We start from the raw sequence: 24,495 nt of genomic DNA, 5'->3' as shown, positions 1-24,495 counted from the left end.
GATGGAGGGGGTGGTACACAAGCCACGTGATTTTTAACGGGATGCTTGAGGTCATTGGGATTTGTATTCCTAGAATGTACAAGGCATGCAATTGTAATAATCTCAAGTTTCATCTTCGGTACATCACAACAAATAATATCGAAGGTTTCGATTTTACGCTTTCGTGACTGCAGGGATTCATCTTCTTGGTTCTTTCGGTAAAGTCACGTAGAAGGGAAATAATAACATAATAAAAATAAAAAATAATAAAATTATTCTCACGACTTTTTGGCCACAACGCAAGCAGCCGTCCTCAGGTGAAGAACAGGTCTGTCGGAAAGACAGCGTCTGAATGAACACCACCAGGCTTGGCAGCGTATATTTAAGCTGGGTTGGAGAGGGAAGAGCGCCTTTGTATTATTTCCCTTCTACGTGACTTTACCGAAAGAACCAAGAAGAATATCGAAGGTGTTCGTATGAGTCATTCGCACTACAATGTTCAATCTAATGCAATCTTTATTGAACAGAAACACAACAACGGTGAAAGACGGAGAGCCAAAGAGGAGGAGGAGGATGATGATGATGATATGGATGGAGGGAGGGGAGGTGCAGGAAGTTCTGGAGGGATGGAGAATTTGTGTTCGCAAGATCGTCGTGTAGGAGGAGGAGGAAGACGGCACTGAACGGGACACGATCACGCAACGGGAGAGAGGATTGCACGGGGAACATCGCTGTTCAACCAGAGTGCGTACATACACACACACAGACTCGCAGGCATACATACACGACACATACAGCAAGTCCCCCTGTATCTCCTTGCCTCGCCTATGGGGGTGTAGGGGCAATGCCCTCTGTTGAAAGCGAGCAACGATTAAGGTCTCGTCACAATCTCGCGGTGCCCAGCCACATTTGTCTCCCCAGTACAGATGTTTACATGCGATTTAAAAAAAAAGTACCGTACTCGTTTAAGGCCGAGTCTCCCTAGAGGCGACCCAAGTAAAAAAAAAAATGGGGGTTAAAAGGTGCAGCCCCGAAATTGCATTGCTCCGAGGTCACTGCTGGTGGAAGAGGCTCCGTGAGAGGGAGTCGGAGAGCATCCTGACGGGGTGGTTACTTTGGCCTACTCTTTCATGCTGGCCAAATGTGGTGGTGGAGGTGGGAGTAAACCACACTTTGCCCCACGACCACGTGACCTTGCCACTCGACTACGGTGACCCCATTTCCTACGCCGCTGGGTGGACATGCGGTGGGTGAGGAATGGGAGGGGTGGGTGGGTTTAGCTGCCGTGCTGAACCGGTGGACTCTTGTCTCGATAGTCGAGTTTGCTGACCGTTTCACGACTGTGTGGTAGCATCGCGGGATATGCAATACAGTAACATCGATTCCATAGATGTTGAACCCCGGATCAATGAAATGATGCCCTAGCCTGGGCATCGTTGAGGTCAACTCGGCCCATAAAAAATGTGTACCTGATACGGCGAGGTAATTGAAATTAGCAATGGCGAGACCAAGTCATCTGGGTGGATGTGGTGCTGATTACAGGACTGGGTCCGGATATCACCCGCCACTGATGGTAGCCGTGGCACGGGAATCGAACTCGCGCCCACGACACGAGCGCGTTTCATCCGCGAGGCCTTTAATAGGTGCTCGCAAATGCTAAATACACTTGCCCCGATGGTTCTAGCAGGCTATGCGGGGAATCTTTGTCTTTTGAAATGCACGCACACACACACATACGGGTATGTAAGGTGCACGATTTCACTTCGTCACGAAGGGTGGCATCGTTGGCAAGATCCCCGCCACTTGAGAGGCATAGTGGGGGGTGGATTTAGAATTTGACTTCATGGAGAAGGGGGGGGGGGCATGGGGAAATACGCCGTATCCTCAAACATTGAAAATAAATATATCTCCAATGTTGTTTTCGGGGTCTGCCGCGGTGTTGTTCACCACGATGTCTGACGTTTCACTCCGCATGCACGGGAGCTTCGCCTGTTCCGGAACTGAAAATGTGATTAAAGTTTTTCATGAACTGAAATTGGATCGGGTAAAGTTCTGGTGGACTGCATTCAACGCAGATCGCAGGCACGACCACCGAAACGTCGTACATCGTGGTGGACATCACACAGAGCGGCACAAAACAACATCAGCAGAGCCCACGACAACCCACGCGGCGGTGATAAACAAAAATAAACAAATGTTGTTGACAAAAACATTGGAAAAGCAGAATAAGTGAAACATTCAAAATACAAAAAGTTATTTGTCAATTGCCCATAGATACAATACAAATTCTTTAGAAGTCTTGGCTGACATTCAGGAAGAGTTGCCTGCGTATAATGATTAACAATGCCCGTTACAAACGTGTTTTATATTTGACCTTGATTAAACACAGACCAATGATGTGGTCACGCCGCATTCATTATTTATCGAGTCTCAAGACATGCTTTCGAGAGGTTCCTTCCAATTGATGTTCGGCTTAGCGTGTTCGCTAACAGCAATTGACCCCAACAATCGGAATGCCTATACGGGGATATTTGTCTTACATTTGTCTATGTTGAACTTCTTTCGCACCGTACGTAGCCAACCGTGCGAAGCCTGATGTGCTACGAACGTGCACACGTGTTTACTGTGTTTGTGTGACCATATGCACACGTTTACGTGTATACAGTATTGTGTTTGTTTGCAACTGCTCATTTCTCACTGAATATCTTTAAGTCTCTGGTCGACTGCATGAGGTGACACGTGACGAGAAGGAGTCGTCGTAGGCAGGCACAGCCAGTGACAGGCGGCGTATACTGGACGTGGTGTGCCGGACGCATAAATATTGTTCCCGTGTTGCCCACCCTTGACAGACCCGGCTAAAATTCGTCTCTGATGAACCCCCTCGAAAAATTGTCCTGAGACTCGGTCATTTCGAGGACGGAAAATATATCGTCCACCCCCTCGGGTGCTATTGGGAAAACCCACGTGCATGGCGATGCCAATGGGGGCAGGCATTGGTGCTTTGAATTCGGAATGTACCACTGGATGTCTGGGGGGTGGGGGAGACAAAACATCCATTCAGACCACCCACCCCCAAGGTGGTGTTGTGAAATTGCACAATCCAAACGCACATCCGTTTCGTAAAGGACCTGGCATGATTCGGCGTCAACCTAAGCGATTGTGTACCCATTATAAATACCCCCGAGCGCCAAGAGGTGGTGCGCGTGCCTTGGAGATGACCACATGATAATGATTTGTGCGATTCTGCGTTGGCAGTGGTACCCACGCAAACCAAACTCAATACATTCGTCAATAACACTGCGGCCTTAAACTGAACAGTACGTTATAGACAACACGTGACGAAGGAGCATTGCCCGAAGCGTCACCCGCTGATGGACTGTTTTCCTCTTTCAGGCCACGGTGTCGTTGAGGAACGCGATGAGTTTCTTGCAGACGCCCGCGGTTCCTCGCCGCCACCGTTTTGTCTTCTCGAGTTAGGCGACATAGTTACTGCGTGTATCGCAGATACCCACCCCCCTCTCCCCGCGCGTCTATATCTGGAGCCGTAGTCTGCGATGTTACACAGCGCGTCTTCCAAATAACATGGGCCGGCAAGGTGCAATGTCCCGCGTCTCAAATGTTGGGTTTTGTTTTTTTGTGGGACGTCGAAATAGCCGGAAAAGATACTTACAATTTTTTTTTATCCTTTAGATTAAGTTCACTTGCTTAGGACCGTGCGTCTTTTTTTAACCCACTTCCCGTGATCCAATCGAGCTGACATTTTCCACGTAGACTCGTTGTGCTTGACAATTAATGTTCGTGAAAATTTCTTTCCAAAATTTTACACTTTCTAGGACAAAAATATTATATTTAATTACCAATTGCTTAATGCTGCCATGCATCATCTGACCCATAGGTGGCAGCCATCTCAAGCCAGAGGACGAGAGGACTCTAGCCGCCACGCATATAAAGGATTTATAGTGAAAAACTTTGTTTTTATGGGTTATACTTGTTACACAAGTCAAATTTGGCGACCAATTTTATCCACAATAGAGGCTGCTTTTGGGTTATATCGCGTTAATATAAATGTGCCGCTGGCCAGAATTCTGTCTGTCGCCTGATGAGACTGGTTGCTGTAATTACCGACGGAAACGTGGTACTCGAATTGTAAATGTTGTGGGTTTACTCTCCAACACACCGGTGTGCTGTACTAGTAACGAATTGGCCACGTTTTGTTTACGTGACAAACTTTACTAATTGGCTGTGGCGGGGTTTAACGACACATTTATATTAAGTGATCTAACCCAATAACAACCTCATGTATTTTTTTAAAATGTAGCTCTCCCAACGCTCACCAAATTAACAGCGTGCAAAGCCATGGTGACTCAATCTTGATTTGAAGCTTTCGTGACTGCAGCAATCCATACTCTTTGGTTCTTTCGGTAAAGTCACGTAGGTATAAAATAAAATAAATCAACGTTTCGGGCGCAAGACAAGCGTCCGTCATCAGGTGATGCGCCCGAAACGTCCTGATTTATTTTATACCTCGTTGTCTGGCACGTGTCCACTTGCCGGGCAGGCACTGTCCCGTCCTGCATCGTGACCACGTCCTCAGACCGTGCCTTCCAGCATTGGCTTGTGATGTTTGTGGCAGCTTCATTGATGTGTGCGTGTGCTTTTGGAACCTCTCGTATTGCTTCCTAGAAACAGTCTGTCCTATGACGCCGCGTGTTTTCATAGCACGAATTGGATATAACGCGATGAATGTATTCGGGAACACTTTCTACAACGCGGATTACGAATTGGATAGAACGCGATTGATCGAACAGAACCACGTCGCGCAAGTAGCAATAAGCGGCTGTACAGCTGCCTCGGTGTCGCATCGCACAAGGCATTGGGATGCTGCTGGATGTTTCTAGATGCTACCCACGCGCATCAGTCTTTATGTTCAGCCTGCATAGCCATCTCACGTGTTATCTCGGACTGTGCTTTAACCTATGTTAATTATTATAACGAGATTTTTCCATAACGCGATGTTCTTCGGGAACGCAACTACCACGTTATAGGAGAACCAGACTTTATTTCTACATAGATATCGTTGTAAAGAACAAGATAAATAAGCTGCGAATGTGCGCGCAACTTGGTTCTTTGTGGAAATAACGGAGTTTTAGATTCAGGGAAATGGATATACCGTGGGCCATGCCTACCTACTCCCTGGTGGAGCCCCGGTATTTGGAGGAGACGCTGTCGCAATGCAGAGCTCACTGTGTTGATATATCCGTGCTTGGAGCCGGTGTAACAACAAGAACGGCTCCACGCCGATGAGACAAATCGCATCGCGTATGAGCAACAGCACGCGCGACAAATCAAAACGACTTTGCAAACGGGGCTCAGGGGAGGAAATCAATGGATAATTCGCCAGACGGATCACTCCCGTGTCTCTTGAGTGGGCGCATACCATTAACGGTGTGTGTGTGTCATCAATCGTAATAATACGTAAATAAAAAATAACTTAGCAAATATACAAGTTCGAAGATAAATGTACACACGTGTAAATATACCAAACGAATGTTTTTCTTTTTGGCGTTTCGACCATGAAGACGCAACGCAACGCGTCGTTTTCGTCGGCACGAGTTTGACGACACAAGGCCACGCGGCGCAGAACCTTCGACAAAGTCATCGCCGCTGCGTCCTGCTGCGGTGGGCCGTGTTCGTTTGACCTGTCATTTTTGGTGACCCCCCCCCACCACCGCCGCCTCCCCCCCAGTTCACCTTTGCAAGTGAGACGACTCCCTGTCCTGTTCTCTGGAGTTCTCGCCACCCGGCTTACACGAAGAGGTGCCGAGGCTAACGCAGGAATCGCGGGCGTCCTAAGGGGGCAACGGACGCGGTCATTTAACTCGCAACACATTCGCTCGCTTTCTGTAGCGTGATGGAGAAATGCCATCGGCCGTAAATATCTATATTCGCGCAAGCCAGATACGAAATGATAATATTGGCAAACAGCTGTTTTTTTTAAAAACGCACAAGAGAAATCCCCGCGTCCCCTGCACGCCGAGATTGATGGCAACGTTCGCGCAAGCTCCACGTAACAGCCGTTGACGGCCACCAAGCTCAACATGGATTGGGGTGTGGTGGTTTTTTATCTTCAGGCAACGGCAGCAGAATAACGGAACTGGGAAACTGGGTTTCATCCCGACTGGAACTCATCAGTGCAGTGCAGCCAATCTCAGCCCTACCGCTCAGTGTCACCGCAGCCTTATGAAGTCAAGCGTCAGCCGATATAAAAGTGCGACGATACAACACAAAGTGAAATGAACATACACCAACAACAACACAACTCGATAAATAACAGACGCAGTCCTGATATTGTGCTGTGCTCTCCAAACCGATATATACCTGAAGTCTGTGACATTTTCCCTATAAGTCGTTAACGGTTTAGCTTATTCTGTCACCAATTCCACGTCGATTGTGCTGTTAGGAAAGTTCGGCAAAGCTGAGCGAAGGAAACGCGACCCCGAAACCCTCACGCGCGGACAGCAGCGACTGCAACCTGGAGCCCGTCAAATGTTCCCCTACGGAAGAAGCCGGATGAATGTTGCTCAGGCGGGCAGCCCCGGGGTTCCGCCGCAGGTTTCTTAAGCGGCGATGGACAATTGTCCTCTCGTAAGCGTGGCAATAGCCAGGGCTTAAATTTCTCGCCGAATATTTCTACCGCGTGGCTGGCGAGATCGACTGAAGCACGGCACGTGACCAGCGGGAGCCACGGGGCAGGTCGCGGGAGGCACACGGGATGTGCTGTGCCGCTGTGCAGAAATATTGCAACGGGGTCGCAGACTCGGGGAGGAAATTAAAGTTCCGTTTTGGGTCTAATCTTAACCCTCGGTTTGCTCTTGCCCAAGGAATGTAACGTACAAGGAGTTTACAAACATTCGTCGTCAGGTTTCAGGTGCTAATGGCCCAGATACATTTTGCAATTTCTGGGCCGATGTTGGGAGCGTGAGCAGTTGGGTGCTGAACTGCGAGCGGGCGACTTGCGGTCACAAAGTAGCAATTTCAAGTCGCAGTCGTGGGGGAGGGGGGGGGTAAACTCGGCCCATCATCCCGCCGGGGTCGATAAAATAGCCACCACTTAGCGTGGGGAATCTCAACGGTGGTTGTTCTAAGGGAGATGCTCGAGGGGTTTCTACCGGATGAGGAGCTGTAAACGAGAGACGAAGCCCGCTGAGTGAAGTGCGGAAACCGCTTTGCCTTGGCCGTTTTAAAACGCTGTAGATAATCGGTCATCTTGTACAACTGCAATAACATAAAAAAAATACAAACACATACTCGTGGCAAAAATACTGTAAACCTTTCCAACGTAAGCATCCGTTTAAGAAAGAGAACGTAAACGCAGCCTGGTATGACAATAACGAGATGAGACAACTTCATAGCTGGCCAAACCCGATCAACAAATGCATGAATTGTGTCAGCGCGCCGTGGTGGGCATCGTGGAAACGCCGATAAGAGTGCCGAGATGTGAATCTGTGCTTCTGTTAACGTTGTTTTTTTTATTTGTCGCATGGGAATGATTTTGTTTTCATTGGGGTGGTAATAAAGTTGTGGGGAAGAGGGTCATCCTTTGTCCTAACGTACTTTATTTCGTCAATGTTAGTGACTTATTCTTGGTTCTTTTGGTAAAATCACGTAGAAGAGAACCAAGAACATGAATCCCTGCAGTCACGAAAGGTTTCAATCGAAATGTTAGTGACTTGCTTAGCTTTCCTATACTTTGCACTCCGATTGTGTTTTTGTGCAGTTTGTTGTTGTAACTTGCTGCCCTGCCCCTACTGGACATCCGTGAAAGAGCTTCATAGCTCATCGGATTCTTCCAGTCTAAAGATTTTGAATTCTGATCCCACGTTGAGTGGTAAAGGAGGCCCATGGTGGCTTTTACTTAATTCTCCGGACTATAAGACGCACCTTTTCCCCTGTAGCAAAAGTTGGAAATGCACCTTTAGAACCCAGTAGGTGAGTGTGTGTGCGCGGAATTTTGGGAGTGGCGAGGTAGCGGTTAGCGCGCTGCGCTACAAACCCTGCCACCCGAGTTGGATTCCCGCTCACGGCCAACACCCGTGACAATTACTTGCACCGGTCCTGTGCCTCTCCTAGGTCGACTCAGCCTCAACTGAGTACCTGGAGTGATGTGTGCCGTGCCGGCCTTCGTAGGTCCTCGCTAACGGCACTTATCCCCTCCACTCTATTACGACTATAGGGGGAATCTAAGTATTTGTTTGTGTGACCAGGTCGGTATCACTTTACCGACATCGTGTGCGAGTGTGGGGCGCGTCTTTTTCCCCGGGTCGTTTTATAATGTGGAGAATACGGTGATGGAGGAGGGCTCAGATGTATCCCCCTCCCCCAACTGTTCGAAGGTTACGGGAGGCAAACTTCCCCCCCTTAACCCACGACCTCGGTTACCCCACCCCAATGGACAGAGAGAGTCTCAGAACATACACCACTTTGATCCACACGCACGCACACACGTGGCACACACAAACACACACGTACGTGCAAACACGATCACACACATGACTCACATGGAGGAGACACCACAACATCTCACGTCCACGACACGCACTATGAATGTGGAAGTTACTCAGTGGAATCATTTTTTTTGTTCACAATTGAATGTTTTTTTTTTCCATTCAAGGTTTTTTTTTTGTCGTCGTTTCCCCGATTCGTTTTTTTGTTGATCCTCGTTCCGACGCGTCGCCGCTCTTCTTCTGTCGGTCGCTCCTCTGTCGGAGCAGCGGTTATCGTGGGAAGCATTGGATGGGGGGGGGGTGATTTGGGGGTGGGGGTGAGTTGGGGGGGGGGCGACGTTGGAAGAGAGGAGGACAGGCAGGGGCAGCGATGGGGATCAAGGGATCGGGGTGGGGGGTCCGGATGTTCAGCGGTCATTCCATGCCTCCAGACTGCTCAGTATCCTGCAGGAGAACACAGAGAGGAGACGACATCTTAGCAGTAGCAATAGCAGCAGCAGCATCACCAGCAGTAGTAGCATTAACGTCATTGGCATAGGAACGTGGAATTTCCGCCGCTGGCCTAGGGCTGCCACTGCTCGGCTCTTCACTATGGGGCCGTCCATAAATGACGTCACGCGATTTAGGACGATTTTTGACCCCCCCCCCCCTTCGTCACACGGCGTCACAAAAAGTCAGACCCCCCTCAAATATGACGTCACAAAGCTCTGCCCCCCCCCAAAAAAAATAGAACACGCTTCAAATCGCTTAAAACTATTGTCATTGTAGTGCGGATTTAATGTGGCGCTGCACTCTGATGTTGTAGGAGAAAACATTTATTAAAAAGTATATTTAATTAAGTAGAACGTGTTGTCTATATGTATTTAAAGTTGCGCATTTTGATGTGACGTCACATTTCTCAACCCCCCCCTCGTCACACATCGTCACAAACGTCTGACCCCTCCTCCCCTAGGTGCGTGACGTCATTTATGGACGGCCCCTATACCGCCTCGCACTCCACTTGAAGCTCTCCGTTTTCTGGGCGGCTCAACCGGCACCAGAGGTCGCAAACGGGTTTTGATTCCTTATCCGTACGCATACCCGGCCGCACCAGGGTCGCAAACGGGTGCCCGTGCCCGTACCCGTACCCGGCCGTACCCGTACCCTACCCGTACCCGGCCGGGTACGGGTGTCGGGTACCTGATTCTGACCTCTGGGATGAAGCCATGTTGCAGGCGCGGGTGGGTTGATTCTAGGAACTTGAATTGTGAGAAGAGACAAGACATTTGCCAGTAATATTTTTTACTGGCAAATGAGGTTCCAATGGTGTAAATGGCTTGCCCCGAGCTCTCATACTCTGATGGTGCATTGTCTTTGAGTTGTGCGCCTTTTGGCGTCATCTGGTCCAACCCATGTGAGACTAGACTCTAAGGAAAGCTGTCTCTGGTGTGGACCAATCAACTCCAAGGACAGTGCATACATTATCAGAGTTATGTTTTTTGTTTGCATTATGGCTGCAGGTATTGTGGTCTATGCAAACATGACTCCTTGTAAAAAAAGGTGTCAGTTTTGTTGCCAGATAGAAGGGTAAAAAAACAATTATCAACTTGCTTGTCTTGTGTATCTGGCGCTCTAACTGTGTAATAGCCACGTATAAATGCATTCTCAAAGTAAATATATGAGACTACTAGTACTGTATTATGTTGTAACTGGGTGAGAACTGAAGAGAGCAAGCTAAACATGACTTCATTCGCTTTGTAGAGTTTTGTTCACTCCATTAGCCTAAATGCAACATTAACCCTTGAATGCAATCGGCATGCGTTTGGAGTGATCCTTTCTCATGGGGCACAGTTGGATGCACGCGGCGTGAGCGCGATAATTGATCTCAATACGTCGATGCGGAGATAGGCAATCTCCACACATTCGTCAATCACGCTGCGATAATATAATCGGTGACGTTTCGGGCAATGGCCCTCTTTTCAAAGCGCGTAGTCACATACCAGCATTACCCAATAATCGTTCAGGGGCCTATCTTCGCCGTGTCGAATTTACTGTTGGAAAAATGCTGGACATCTGTGGAAAAAGGGCTTCACAGCTCATCGGATTTCTCCTGCAGTCTAAATAGAGATTATGATTCTGAGCTGTAGGGACAGGTCGGTAAATTTCCCCGTCCAGGGATCCGTAATGCTCCAAGAATCGAGTTCATACATAATTTATGAATCCACGTTCCGTGATTCCACGCGCGTGACAATTGCGAGTCGTGGCCACTGACCAGGAGGTTAATTTAAACAATTAAGTGCCCGGAGCTGCGGGGTGGGATGGGGAGATTGGGCAAGATGATTGGGAAGAAGTGGGGGGGGGGGGGGGGGGACAGGTGGTGGAGACGTTGGGAGGTGCACGAGGTCACAGGAAAACATCTGATGAGACGTGGAGATAAAGCGGAACTTAATGAGCCTAATTAACACACGTTAGCTATTACTTTATTCACCGTGCAACATCCGTGCTCAGGCCTCCAATTAGAACGTTCATTTAACCATGCCATGTTTACCTGTAGTGTACATCTGCAGCGCATCAATTGCCATTCTACTGCTGGATGAGGGGGTATCCCCACCACGCCTGCACGGGTTGGGTCATCGTCGGATTATTTGACCGTACTTTATCACACTGCCCGTCGTCTCACCTCGCCGTAGTCGTACTGGTTCTCCTCCGTGTACTCGTGCGCGGCCTCCACCTCTGGGCTGCTCATGCCCTCCATGTGACCTTCGGGCATGCCCTCGGGCTGTGGGGGACACATCACCGTTGTGAGAATTAGCAGAAGAAGAATGTCAACTCGTAACGCTCGCTTTCGTAGAGAGAGAGAGAGGATGATTGAGAGGTGCCAGGAGGCAGAGGTCGCAAACGGGTTTTGATTCCTTACCCGTACCCGTACCCAGCCGCACCAGGGTCGCAAACGGGTACCTGTACCCTACCCATACCCGGCCGGGTACGGGTAGGCGTACGGGTATCAGGTACCTGATTGTGACCTCTGGGATGAAGCCATGTTGCAGGTGTGGGTGGGTTGATTCTAGGCACTTGGGAAATGAGTGACAAACAGTTACTCACCAGTGACTCACGGCCTACCCGTACCCGTACCCGGCCGCACCAGGGTCGCAAATGGGTACCCGTACCCGGCCGGGGACAGTTAGCCGGGTATCGAGTAGGGTACGGGTATCGGCTACCCGGTTGCGACCTCTGCCAGGAGGAGGAACCACAGACGAGGGGGAAGGCAGCAGCAGCAGCAGTAGCAGCCAGGCGGTGAGCCGGCACTACCAATAATTGCCCAAGTTCTGCAGTCCTCTATTGAAGCGTTATCGGCCAACTGACGAGTGTTTACATGCGGGAGGGAATGGGAGCGCCCGGAGAAAACTCACGGGTGCGAGGGGGCAACGCTGTATCCCTACACTTGGAACAGGTGTGGAGTCCACATTTGCAGCACCGTACTCTCCTGGTGGGCCAGGGTATGCCACCTCCTCGATGTCCACGTGAAGGAAGTTTCGTGTATAAGTACCTTGAATTTATTTCGCACCGTACGTAGCCAACCGCGCTAATCGGAAGTGTGATTAGCATGGTTGGCATCTCCGATTATCGCGGCTACGTACGGTGTGAAATAAGTTCGACATACATACATATAGCAAACTAAAACCACATGCGATCTACCATCCCTCGCTACCTCCAGTGCTGGAGGATTACAGGCATGCGCTGCCCGGTAAACATCATCATCATCGATGTCATCGTCAACATCATCAACGATCTATCCGTTGACGTCTTCATACATCCATCCAGCTATCAACAACAACACAATTTATCCATCCAAGCATAGCATCGATATATCTATATAGCCATAATTAATCAATAATAACTATCATTATTATGTCATAGACATCATTAGGCCAATATAAGCCAGATATTTGGTAGGGCCAGTGCTGAGCTGGTTATATATATTGGTAGTGACATCGAATCAGTCACGGAGCAGCATAGTGCTGACTGCTGGCAGGGAAGGGGATCTACAGCTCAGGGGCCATCCATTAAGTACGTACGCATGGAGGGGGGAGGGGGGTTCATCCAAATGCGTATGGGGGGTCTACTGACAATGTACGCATAGGAAACGGGGGGGGGGGGGTGTTAAGCCTCGATAATAATTTGTCTACATTGGCCTTCAAATGAGTTTGATAGTCCGGCGGTGGACTGTCTGTTTGCTTAAACACGTTAATATTATGCGTGGATTAAATATCGGCCGTTCTATAGGATTCGGGGGGGGGGGGGGGGGGTGCGTCAAGCGTACGTACGCACGCAGGTTGGGGGGGGGGGGGTGTAAAAAGTCCGCGTGCGTACAGGGAGGGGGGGGAGGAGTCAAGTTTTGACAGATTTTTGTGTACCTACTAAATTGATGGCCCCTTACAGCAGCCCTGACTGGCAGCAGGTCACGTGATCGACCAGAGAAGGATGTAGAGGAAAGGTCACGGAAGGGGCACATCGAGAACCCGCTAGTAGGTTCCAGAAGGGGGGCGTGGCCGGGGGCATGGCTGGGGGCAGAGCCAGCAGGCCACGCTGACAGTATAAGAGGGGCCCCGGGAGGGGACCTGGGGGCTGTCTCCACGTCGTCAGTCAGGTAGTCTACCAGCTCTCCTGGCTGGGAGCCGTAGTTACCAAGTGTTGACTGTTAAATCCGTTTAATAAACAGAGTGCCTCCTACTCTTAATGTCTCTGAGTCAGTCACTACATATGTATGGTTGTGTGAACCTGGGTCTGTCCGGTGAGCTCCTGTAAGCGAGCCTTCGATGCTTCACGTGGCCTCAAAGTGCATCTGGCCTGGCACAGGCACCATGGTGACATCACTGACACTTAGAGGCGAATGGTGGCTGTTGGTATTGGTTGTGTAAGGGCCATGTTTAGATTAGTTGGGGTGAGGTGAGGACATGGCACCACGCCATGCCACCTTTAACAGGTGCTTGCTAACAGCACTTGCCCTCATGGTTTATGTTGGCTACATGGGGTAACTTTGCCTTTTGTATCGTGCGTGTGCGTGACACCGGCCTGTGACGCACCACACTGGCGGCAACCGTCGGGAGCTGCTCCTCGCCTAGGCCGACTCAGGCTAAAGTGACCAGCAGGCCCCCCGTGGCGCACAGTGGCTAGGAGATGTTAACTACCTCGCCTGCTATACAGGAGGTCGTGGGTCCGATACCGACCCTGATGCCTGCTGCTGTATATTTTGAGTTTGCGGTGTGTTTCTCCCCGTGGTTGCGTGGGTTTTTCTCCGGGTCCTCTGGTTTTTCCACATTTATAATCGACACGCATTTAGAGTATTTGGCTACTATAAATGCCCACACGATAAGCCACTTCGTTGAGCTATCATTTGTGGCCAGGTCACTTCTGAATGAGAGCTACATAGCTCAGTGGGCCTTACCTGGTAAAATAAAAATAGTGTAGTTTAGTACCTTGGCCCCAGGCTCTCCCTTCTTGACTAGGCCCGTGGCGGCGGCCATGTTCTCGGCTCCCTCCACGGTCTTGTGGGCAACGCTCGTCACGCCCGACACCACCGCGCCGCCCGCCTCCTTTGTCTTCTCCGCCACTGGGCCAGGGGCAGTGTCAGAAATAGGGGTTAGGGGTGGCGTTAGAGATAGGGGTGGCGTTAGAGATAGGGGTGGCGTTAGAGATAGGGGTGGCGTTAGAAATGGGGGTGAAGTCTAATGGTTAGACATTATAGAGGTTAATGGTAATTATAGGGGTTAATTTTAAGAAGTGAGTTATGGTTAATGTTAGTGGTTAATGCTGACGGTGGTGTAGGTGGACGTGACCACGCTGGCGGCAGTGGTGGTGGTTTATGGTGGGGGCGGTGGTGGTGGGTGACTGTGGTGGCAGTGGTGGAGGTAATGATGATGATGCTGGCGGTGGTGGTGGGTGACTGTGGTGGCAGTGGTGGAGGTAATGATGATGATGCTGGCGGTGGTGGTGGAGCTGGCGTCTTACCCGTAGCCACGCTCTCTTTAGTCTTGGTGCCTGTGTGGATCGCGGGGTGGAAGGGGAGGGGAAATGAGAGATTATTATTAGACCAAGGAAGCGTTGCCATGGATATTAATTGGATTTCTAAGGTCGCCTTGGCACAACAAACGCTAACATCCGACCTCCACGTAACACAGCGCGTGTATCGCGCTGTGAAGCCAGCGATGAATTATTATTCTTCACCAATGACAATTTTGTGCAAATGTATTTCCACCACGAGGAGGAGCGGTGGGGGCAATGGTTAGCGCAATGCCCTCTGAACCCAACCACCTGAATGTAATTGCAGGCCACTGTTCACATCAGCGGCGAGTGACGTCTGAACTGGTTCTCGACAGATCCCCTTTACAAATTGTTGGAGGCAAGTGCTGTTAGCGAGCACCTATTAAGGCCGGCATGGTACACGAGGGGGTGGGTGGCCAGTACTACGCCTAACCGCCTTTGTCTCCTCAGTAGCGATATTTACATACCACACCAGGAACTAATTTGAGGCTGAGACGACCTAGGGGAGGCCCAGGCCGTGAGCGGGAATCGAACTCGGTTCCGCCGGGTTCGTAGCGCAGCGCGTTCACCGCTACACTACCGCTCCCCACTCCAAACCACACACAAAGACAAAGATTCCCCGTATAGTCTTAACAGACTATTGGGGCAAGTGCTGTTTAGCGAGCACACACCGACTCACAAACACGTGTACACACAAGGTCGTGCGTGAAGGTGAAACGATCAGTGTCAGGCGGGGCAGGGATTATTAATGGGGCATTAACAGCACCGTCGGAGGGGTGGATGGTGGGAGGAGGAGCGGTGGGCGGTGGATTAGGGCCCAAGTTTCACCCGGTGATTTCATCCAAGGTCAAGGTTCACGTTGATTTTGTTTCACCCGGCGAGATCTCGAGAGACCAGGATGCGTCTCAGTGGCGAGAGCGAACGAGTGAATGAGTAGGGGGCCGTCCATAAATGACGTCACGTGATTTTTTTATGATTTTTGACCCCACCCCCTCGTCACACGGCGTCACAAAAAGTAAAACCCCTCCTCAAATATGACATCACACAGCTCTGCCCCCCGCCCCCCAAAAAAATAAAACATGCTTTAAATCTCGATTTAAAGCTTTCGTGATTGCAGGGATTCGTCTTCTTGGTTCTTTCGGTAAAGTCACGTAGAAGGGAAGTAATAAAATATTATATTATTTTATTATGTTTTATTTTTATTATTGTATTACTTCCCTTCTACGTGACTTTACCGAAAGAACCAAGAAGATGCTTCAAATCGTTTTAAACTATCGTCATTGTAGTGCGTATTTAATGTGGCGCTGCACTCTGATGTTGTAGGAGAAAACATTTATTAAAAAGTCGATTTAATTAAGTAGAACGTGTTGTCTATATTTATTTAAAGTTGTGCATTTCGATGCGACGTCACATTTCTCAACCCCCCCCCCACCCCTGGTCACATCGTCACAAATGTCTGACCCCCATCCCCCCAGGTGCGTGACGTCATTTATGGACGGCCCCTAGGCGAGCGAGTGACCTTAGCGACCGAGTGAGTGGATGAATTGAGCGGTAAAGTCACGTAGGTAAAAAAATGAAATTAAAATTAATAAAAATAAAATAATAAAAATCACGACGTTTCGGAGGCAACACAAGTCTCCGTCATCAGGTGGGACCGTCACAGCCAGAGTTGCTGTATCAAGTGAGGTTTTCCTGCAGAACGGGGGGACGTGTCGGACCAGGAGAAGTCTCATTAGCAAGGGGCCACCAAGCGAAACACAAAATCAGTGACAACAAACAACACGCAGGAATTGAAAATATTTCAACACAATTCCACTTAATGAACGTTTAGTTCATTTAGTAGATGGAGTATAATAATTTTAAAATGCATGCTGAGTTGTGACCATACCTGTCAACCCCTTATCAGTGCCCTATATTATTACAGACCAATTCAGACCTTATTGGCCACCCCGTGCCATTATAAATCTCAACGTTCACCCTACAAAGTCCCATCACAAGGGAGAAACACAAACAAATAGACACATTTTTATTTGCCCGGCATTGAAACGGCTGTATGCCATACGGCCCTGAAAGCTAAATTTCCCTGTACGAGAATACGGAGTAAACCATGTGGGTTGACACGGTATGAGTGTCTGCTGCTGCTGCTGTGTCCTGTACAACGCTTTGAGATCCTTGGGGACAAGCCGCGCTATAAATGGAATAATAACAACAATTATATTTATTTATGAACACAATTCCCCTTGCAGCGTCACTCGGCTCGCCCACAGCCCCGCCCCCTTCATCCCGTGTGGGCGGGGCTTGGAACCTGCCAGGCTCCGCCCCTTTCTAGATTTGAAGTTTTCGTGACTGCAAGGATTCATACTCTTTGGTTTTTTGGGTAAAGTCACGTAGGTGAAAAAAGAAATGCATTAAATCACGACGTTTCGGAGGCAACACAAGCTTCCGTCTTCAGGTGGAACAGTCACAGCAAAATTACTATATCACTTGATACAGTGATTTAATGTATTTATTTCTTTTTGAACCTACGTGACTTTACCGAATAGACCAAAGAGTATCCGCCCCTTTCACCTGGACATAGTGCGGCAGTCGTGGCGTTCGCGACAGTCCGACCATTGCATCAGCGTTAATTCTAGATTTGAAGCTTTCGTGACTGCAAGGATTCATACTCTTAGGCTTTTTCGGTAGTCACGTAAGTAAAAAAGAAAAATAGAATTAATATAAGTAATAATAGAAATAAAATAATATTTATTTAAAATAATAAAGTAAAATAAGAATTTTTCGATTTAAAGCTTTCGTGACTGCAGGGATTCGTCTTCTTGGTTCTTTCGGTAAAGGCACGTAGAAGGGCAATAATAAAATAATAAAAATAAAACATTAAAATAATTCTCACGACGTTTCGGCTACAACGCAAGCAGACGTCCTCAGGTGAAGACGAGGTTTGTCGAGAAGACAGCGTCTGAATGAAACACCCCAGGCTTGGAGCGTATATTTAAGCTGGGTTGGAAGGGGAAGAGCGCCTTGACAAAATAATTTGCATATAATAATTATTATTCCTATTATTACTTCTATTAATTTTATTTTTATTTTTTACCTACGTGATTTTACCGAAAAAGCCTAAGAGTATGCATCAATGTTGTTTTAGATCAGTGTCTCTTATCCTGAGATGCAACTCCCTGGGGGTGCGAGATGCCCTTTCTGGGGGTTGCGAGACACGGCCAAATGATTTATAGAAGGTGAATAATCGAAAACACAAATTAAGCACGGACGCGTAAGTACGATTACTTTGTTTCAGCAAACCCCTATGTGTTTATATTCTTAGGTTTTTTCGGTAAAGTCACGTAGGTAAAAACATTAAAAAGTTAAATAAATTTACTTGATACAGCTGTCGTGGCTGTGACGGTACCACCTGAAGACGGAAGCTTGTGTTGCCTCCGAAACGTCGTTATTTTTATTTATTTTTTTATTTTACTTTTATTAATTTAATTTTTTTACCTACGTGACTTTACCGAAAAAACTAAGAATATAGATATTTACAGGTTTAAACTTCTATAAATATTCGCTCCCGCATATCCTGTTGATGCTGGGTGGAGCGGTGGCGCAGTGGTTAGCGCACTGCACGATGAGCCCAACAAACCAAGTCGGACTCCCGACCACGGCTAACATCAGTGGCAACTGATATTTGAACCGGTTCTAGCCCCCCCTTCACCTTTACATAATCTGAATCTTTATTTAGACTGGAGGAATCCGATGAGCTATAAGGCGATTTTTCACAGATGTCCACTAGACATCAACATCATTCCAACTGACCGGCGTGGTGAAGTATGGTCACACAACCCCCTCTTTGGGATGGCATAGAATGGATCAGCATATGTACATAAAGCATATAACACCTTCACATATACACTGGGCTCGTATCTACAGGATGTGTAAATCATAATATTCATAAGTCACATGCACTTGTTCAGTCCAAGGCTAGATGAAAGGTCCCATCACCGTTCATTCATGGGTAGAACAGCTGTTACAGGTTGTCGCAGGGTTACTGCCTTGTCAGCAGACAGAAATGCAGCACAATTGCGTGGTTGTATTGTACTTCTATGGTCCCATGTCACCCACCCGCACTGATCCGGCGTGGTGAAGTATGGTGAAATGCATGATCGGCATGCTATACCGATGGCCTTCATCCGGCAAGGCTGAACGTAACAGTATTTAATGATGGTGATGATCATTGTATAATAATATTGAAATAAACTTAAATAGGATATTACCAACAATTGTATAAAAACGCATGACGTATACTTCACGTATAACGTATACAGTGATGTTATTGAAGGTGCGTTGGCGTTGGTGTTGAGCGCACACTCGGCCACGTCTCATTCGACACGCACCAAGGGTCACAGGCGTGAGAGGCATTGCCCATTGCAGTGCATTCCCTCTGCATTCATATTCTGGTGATGTTGCTGCCGCTGATATTGCTGACAAAGCAGCATCCGTCGCTATTGTTACTGCTGTAGCTTCTACGGCAATGCTACGGCTGTATAATAATAACAACAATGTACAGTGGGTTACTTATTTATGATATCGCAATTCCTAGAATTGCATCTCAAAACGCTGTACGGGCAGACCTCGCTTAGCGATCAAGATGCGTTCCTGGAGAAGTGAGCAGCGCTAACCGAATCAGTGCTAAAAGACGTCATGATACCGTTGTATTCATGGAGATGCGTTCCTGACAGTAGCGTCATTTCTTTCTTGTGAGCAATATGTGAGGGCTTCATTGGGGTATTGGTAATAACGGTAATTTGTATTATGGTTAACAATTCTTCATGAATAAAAAATACAATTTATTAAAATAACATCAGGAAGTCTTATGTACTGTAACATCAAAGAAAGGGCTAGACCCCCAGGAAGGAACTTGTTGAATACGATCTCTCAGTGCAGAAATCAACATGATCCCATGTGCTATTTAGCTCGAGTGACTTGACTATTGTTGATGCTATTGTAGCTGCTATAGCTGATGTTGATACGACTGCTACAGCTGATGCTGATGCTATAGCTCTACTGCTGTTGCTTCTAATGACGTTTCTATAGCTTCTACCTTTGCCAGTGTGGCTTGTTTTGCTATAGCTGCTGCTGATGTTATATTTGCTGTTGTTATTACTTCTGTTGCTATAGCGGTTGCTTCTGCTCGTATTGCTGTTGCTAGAGCTGTTGCCTCTCCTGCTGCTGCTATTGTTGCTGCTGTAGCTATTGTTCATCCAGTGTATATAGCCGCTGTCGTTTCGATAGCTATTGTTGCTTATATAATTGCTGCCGACACCGCTGCTGTTGTTTTATAATGCTGTTGTTTCTAAAGCTATTGCTGCTACTGTTATATATTGCTCTAACTGCTGCTATTGCTGCTGTTATTGATGTTGCTGCTGCTGATGTTATATCTGCTGTAGTTGCCACAGCTGCTGCTACTACTATAGCTGCTGCTATTGATTGTGCTGCTGCTGTTGTTATATCTGCTGTAGTTGCCATAGCTGATGCTACTACTATAGCTGCTGCTATTGATTGTGCTGTTGTTATATCTACTGTAGTTGCCATAGCTGCTGCTACTACTATAGCTGCTGCTATTGATTGTGCTGCTGCTGTTGCTATATCTGCTATAGTTGCCATAGCTGCTGCTACTACTATAGCTGCTGCTATTGATTGTGCTGCTGCTGTTGTTATATCTGCTGTAGTTGCCATAGCTGCTGCTACTACTATAGCTGCTGCTATTGATTGTGCTGCTGCTGTTGTTATATCTGCTATAGTTGCCATAGCTGCTGCTACTACTATAGCTGCTGCTATTGATTGTGCTGCTGCTGTTGTTATATCTGCTGTAGTTGCCATAGCTGATGCTATTACTACTGTAGCTGCTAATATTGCTTTGCTGCTGTTATATTGGATGTCCTTTCAATAGCTATTGTTGCAGCTTTTGATGTTGCTGCTGTTGTTATATATTCTGTAGTTGCCATAGTGGCTGCTACTACTAACATAGCTGTTGCTATTGCTGCTGTTGTTATATCGGCTATCGTTTCTATAGCTATCGCTGCTGCAATTTATTTTGCTGCTGCTGCTGTTGTTTTATCAATAGCTGGCGCTACTGTTGTAGATGCTGGCTGGGTATCGGCCAGGCATGTCCTCTGTTTGTCCTTGCCACTGATGATGATGCATGGGGCGACTGTGGCTCTGATGGATTGATGTCTTCTCATCGACCTCGTCGACTCATTTAGATGCAGTCCTTGTTATATACTGTATCGTTAGATGTAATCTTTCATCGCACAGATCGCGAAAGGCGACACAGGGAGGTATTCCCGTGGAACAAACCCACACACACACACAGTGTATGCTATATGTCTGTCGAAAATCGATATTTGCTAGGATTGGTGATCAAACATCTGTCGTCTATGCTGGGCTGATTCGTGTTAAACAATAACCCATATAGACACATGTTGTTTTGACTCGAAACACACACACGCACGTACATTCAATGAAGATGCAACCGGTTAATTGATAGTGTTGCAATCATAATTTTCATAATCAATCATCCAGTAATGATATTACAGGATCTAATATATATATCTCAAAATTACCTTTTGTAAAAACCAAAAAATCGCATCTGGCAAAGACCAAAATAGAATTGCAAATCCATGCATCGTTGTATGTATCGGCATACGATTACCATCAGGGTGATTGGCCCTCATCCAGCAGTGGATTGAGAGAAAGGCTGTGTGTGTGTACGTGTCGTCGTGTGATTCTGTGCCGGATGGTCCCGATGTCTGGTGACCCCCTCCCCTCCCATTTAATTATCTAAAACTTACAATTGTTGTACGATTGTTTATTTTTCAAAGTAGAAATGATTATGCAAAGGAAACAAACAATGTTAGGGGTCAATTGATTGGAGGTCACGTGGCATACGGACCGCCACCCTGTACATCTCTAATGTGTGTAGCACACTCATTAAAACGTTGAATTTGTCTCACGTTTCATTCAAGGCCCCTGCTGTAAAGTCCTTGAGAATCAGTGAATAATTTATAGGAAAATAGAGAGCATCATTATTGTTACTACTATACTATTATTACTGTTATAGCATTCAATCTCTTGGACGCAAATATACAATATAAGCGTGATGTATGGAATAAGTGACTGTACAATATATACATTATTAGATAAGTCAATGGATGCATATTCACATATATACATGGTGTATGCCATTAATCGCTACGACATATACATTATCACATATACATAGGCAGTTTAATCTATGCACGTATAAATGTACACACTACACTATATTTTTTATGAAATTCTAAGCCAAGCTCCGATGGTCTACTAATTGTGTATATTACATTCATTAACTAGACATGATTGATAAATCACTGGACGTATATGTACATATCGGCGTTCTGTATCAAATTATAAGCTACTATTGAACACATTTAAAATCACTAGATCAATCAATGATCGTCCACGTCTACAGATGTCTGCTTTTCACATTGCAATATGCTTGTATTATTTACATTTAAATATATATGTTTTAAAAACGCAACAATTATCCGGAACAACTGCCGTCAAATGAAATGCCGTACATAATAGAGTCGACGTTTCGGGCAACAGCCCTTCACCGCAGCGCACGGAGATACATCAGCCAACGTAACACATCGTTGAAAAAAACGCAACATTTATCCGGAACTGCCGTCAATTGAAATGCCGTACATAATAGAGTCGACGTTTCGGGCAACAGCCCTTCACCGCAGCGCACGGAGGTACATCAGCCAACGTAAGACATCGCAGGCCGGGCAATCTGTGTGCGCACGGGAGAATCGTCAAGCAGCTGTCAATTTCGGCAGGGAGTGGTGGGATTAAAGGGGGGGTGGGGGGGTGGGTTATTCATGCGGCTGCGATTTTGTACAAAGGGGCAGCAGCTTAAACAACGAGGCGCCATGGCAGGGCAGGACACAAGAGGGCAGGGCAGGACAAGAGATTGGGGGGGGGCAGCTTCACTCACCCATATACATGACGCCCTCTTTCGTTTTCTCAGCTGCGTCGCTCACGCTCTGCTTGGTCTTCTCAGCCGCAGCGGCCATGCCTTCTTTGGCCATGGAAAACCCCTTCATGAGTGCATCCATGATGATGACCTTCCACCTGGATTTGTCTCACGCTCCTGGCTGTCTGGCCCTCTCCGCTCGTGGCTGTCACCGCTGTCTCAGCCTCTCTCCGATGTCCGCGTGGCTCCCCTCCGTGCGTCGTTGGGGTCGGGAGATGCGCGTGATTTCGAAGAGCTCTACGAGTCGCAGATACGAGGCGACCTTTTCCCCACCCACCCCAGCCCCACGTTTATTAGCCAACAAATCAAATAACCTCTCGATATCACGCGAGCGACTGGCGATAATGGGAAATTATAGCAAATTATTTTTGATTAATTGAAATAAAAATAGAATCTAAACGTATTCAAAAAAATATATGAAATCTCTCAAGATATCCCTTACGATTTTTTTCTTCTTCCGATAATGCAGAGTCCTATGTAACGATTTTTTTAAAATATATATCTAGCTCAACAAATATATTCGCACAAAATGAAAAGAATACAATGATGATGCCACTAATTAATGACGATTGCTATTGTGTATAAGCAAGAGGGAGTCTCCAGCAGGAGCGTCTATGCGATATGACGAGGATTAGCACGAGGCGATGCTATATGATGATGATGCTGCTGCTGCTGTAGCCGCCGTCTCTGTGCTAGAGGAGCAGCGGCAGAGTGAATATTAAATCCCTGCCTGGGTGGGTAGAGTCGCGTTCGCATCATCCCCCAAGGGCTCTCCAACGTGAACGCGGCGTCATTGGCAGAGGTTTGACGTCATTGTGGTGTTACGTTTCACCCGCGTGACATCATTGCGTTAACAATCTATTGCATATGAAAACAAAAATGCGACGGATTGTTATTTTTTTGGCGTGAAAAAAACTAAAGCTGAGACGTAAAGGTGCAGCCCTTGCAACGGCTCGCTCAAGCCACTGCTGCTGGATGGGTCCTCCGCCTAAAAGAGATGTAGCGAGCTAGATTTGTAGCTTTCGTGACTGCAGGAATCCATAGAACTAAATATTTTATAAAAAATTTTTTAGAATAATATATTTTATTCTATGGATATTTTATTTTATAAAATATTTTATTAAATAAAATGTTATAAAATAAAACATAAAATAAACTATTTTATTTTATGGAAATTTTATTTTATTAAATATTTAATAAAATAAAATTGTATAAAATATTTTCTAAAAAAATATATTTATTTTATAAAATAAAATGAAATATTTAATAAAATAAACTATTTTATTTCATGGATATTTTATTTTATAAAATAAAATTTTATAAAATAAAATTTTATAAAATAAAATATTTAATAAAAAAGAAAATATTTATACCGACGTGACTTTACCGAAAGTACCAAAGAGGATAGGGATGTAGCGATCACACGAGCTGATTTGCAGAATGTTGGCTTGGTCTTCGCACGAAGGAGGAGGTTTCATCCAGCAGCAGATAAGCCGCCCAGTCAGCTTGCTACTTCAGGCCAACAACGTTGGCATGTGGTCGGAAATGAAATTAAAATTAATAAAAATAAAACAATAAAATCACGACGTTTCGGAGGCAACACAAGTCTCCGTCATCAGGTGGGACCGTCACACTGATGACGGAGACTTGTGTTGCCTCCGAAACGTCGTGATTTTATTGTTTTATTTTTATTAATTTTTATTTCATTTTTTACCTACGTGACTTTACCGAAAGAACTAAGAGTATGAATCCTTGCAGTCACGAAAGCTTCAAATCTAGAATGTGGTCAGAAGTGTCGCAGTTCGCCTAAAGCGCCCTCCCGTGGCTGCTCGCCAATTCGCGGTTGACCGCGAGGTTCCTTGACAGAATGCGACGTCAAGATGTGCTGCTGCTGCTGCTGCATACAAGGTGCCCTTAGCTGCA

At 46.8% G+C, this 24,495-nt stretch overlaps 1 protein-coding gene across 1 annotated transcript; it reads right to left on the bottom strand.

The window, feature by feature from the left end:
* Positions 1–477: 477 nt before the first annotated feature.
* LOC133354326 (alpha-synuclein-like) lies at positions 478–23,264 on the bottom strand. Its single transcript, XM_061571070.1, has 5 exons — positions 22,534–23,264; positions 14,472–14,501; positions 13,940–14,073; positions 11,143–11,241; positions 478–8,927 (listed from the first exon to the last, which is right to left on the bottom strand). Exons 1-5 carry the CDS (start codon positions 22,652–22,654, stop codon positions 8,898–8,900), a joined length of 414 nt encoding a protein of 137 aa, XP_061427054.1. The 5' UTR covers positions 22,655–23,264; the 3' UTR covers positions 478–8,897.
* Positions 23,265–24,495: the final 1,231 nt, after the last annotated feature.

The sequence above is a fragment of the Lethenteron reissneri genome, chromosome 47, assembly GCF_015708825.2.
Source record: "Lethenteron reissneri isolate LAM-NWPU_2019-01 chromosome 47, ASM1570882v1, whole genome shotgun sequence".
NCBI classification, from domain to species: Eukaryota; Metazoa; Chordata; class Hyperoartia; order Petromyzontiformes; family Petromyzontidae; genus Lethenteron; species Lethenteron reissneri.
The sequence above is the reverse complement of the archived record's forward strand: the minus strand, read 5'-3'. Positions and strand labels throughout refer to the sequence as shown.

Coding starts and splice junctions, on each gene's coding strand:
- LOC133354326 (XM_061571070.1), bottom strand. CDS start 22,654: ATGGATGCACTCATGAAGGGGTTTTCCATGGCCAAAGAAGGCATGGCC. Junction 14,502..22,533: donor AGAGGGCGTCATGTATATGG/GTGAGTGAAGCT, acceptor CGATCCACACAG/GCACCAAGACTAAAGAGAGC. Junction 11,242..13,939: donor AGGGAGAGCCTGGGGCCAAG/GTACTAAACTAC, acceptor TGTCCCCCACAG/CCCGAGGGCATGCCCGAAGG.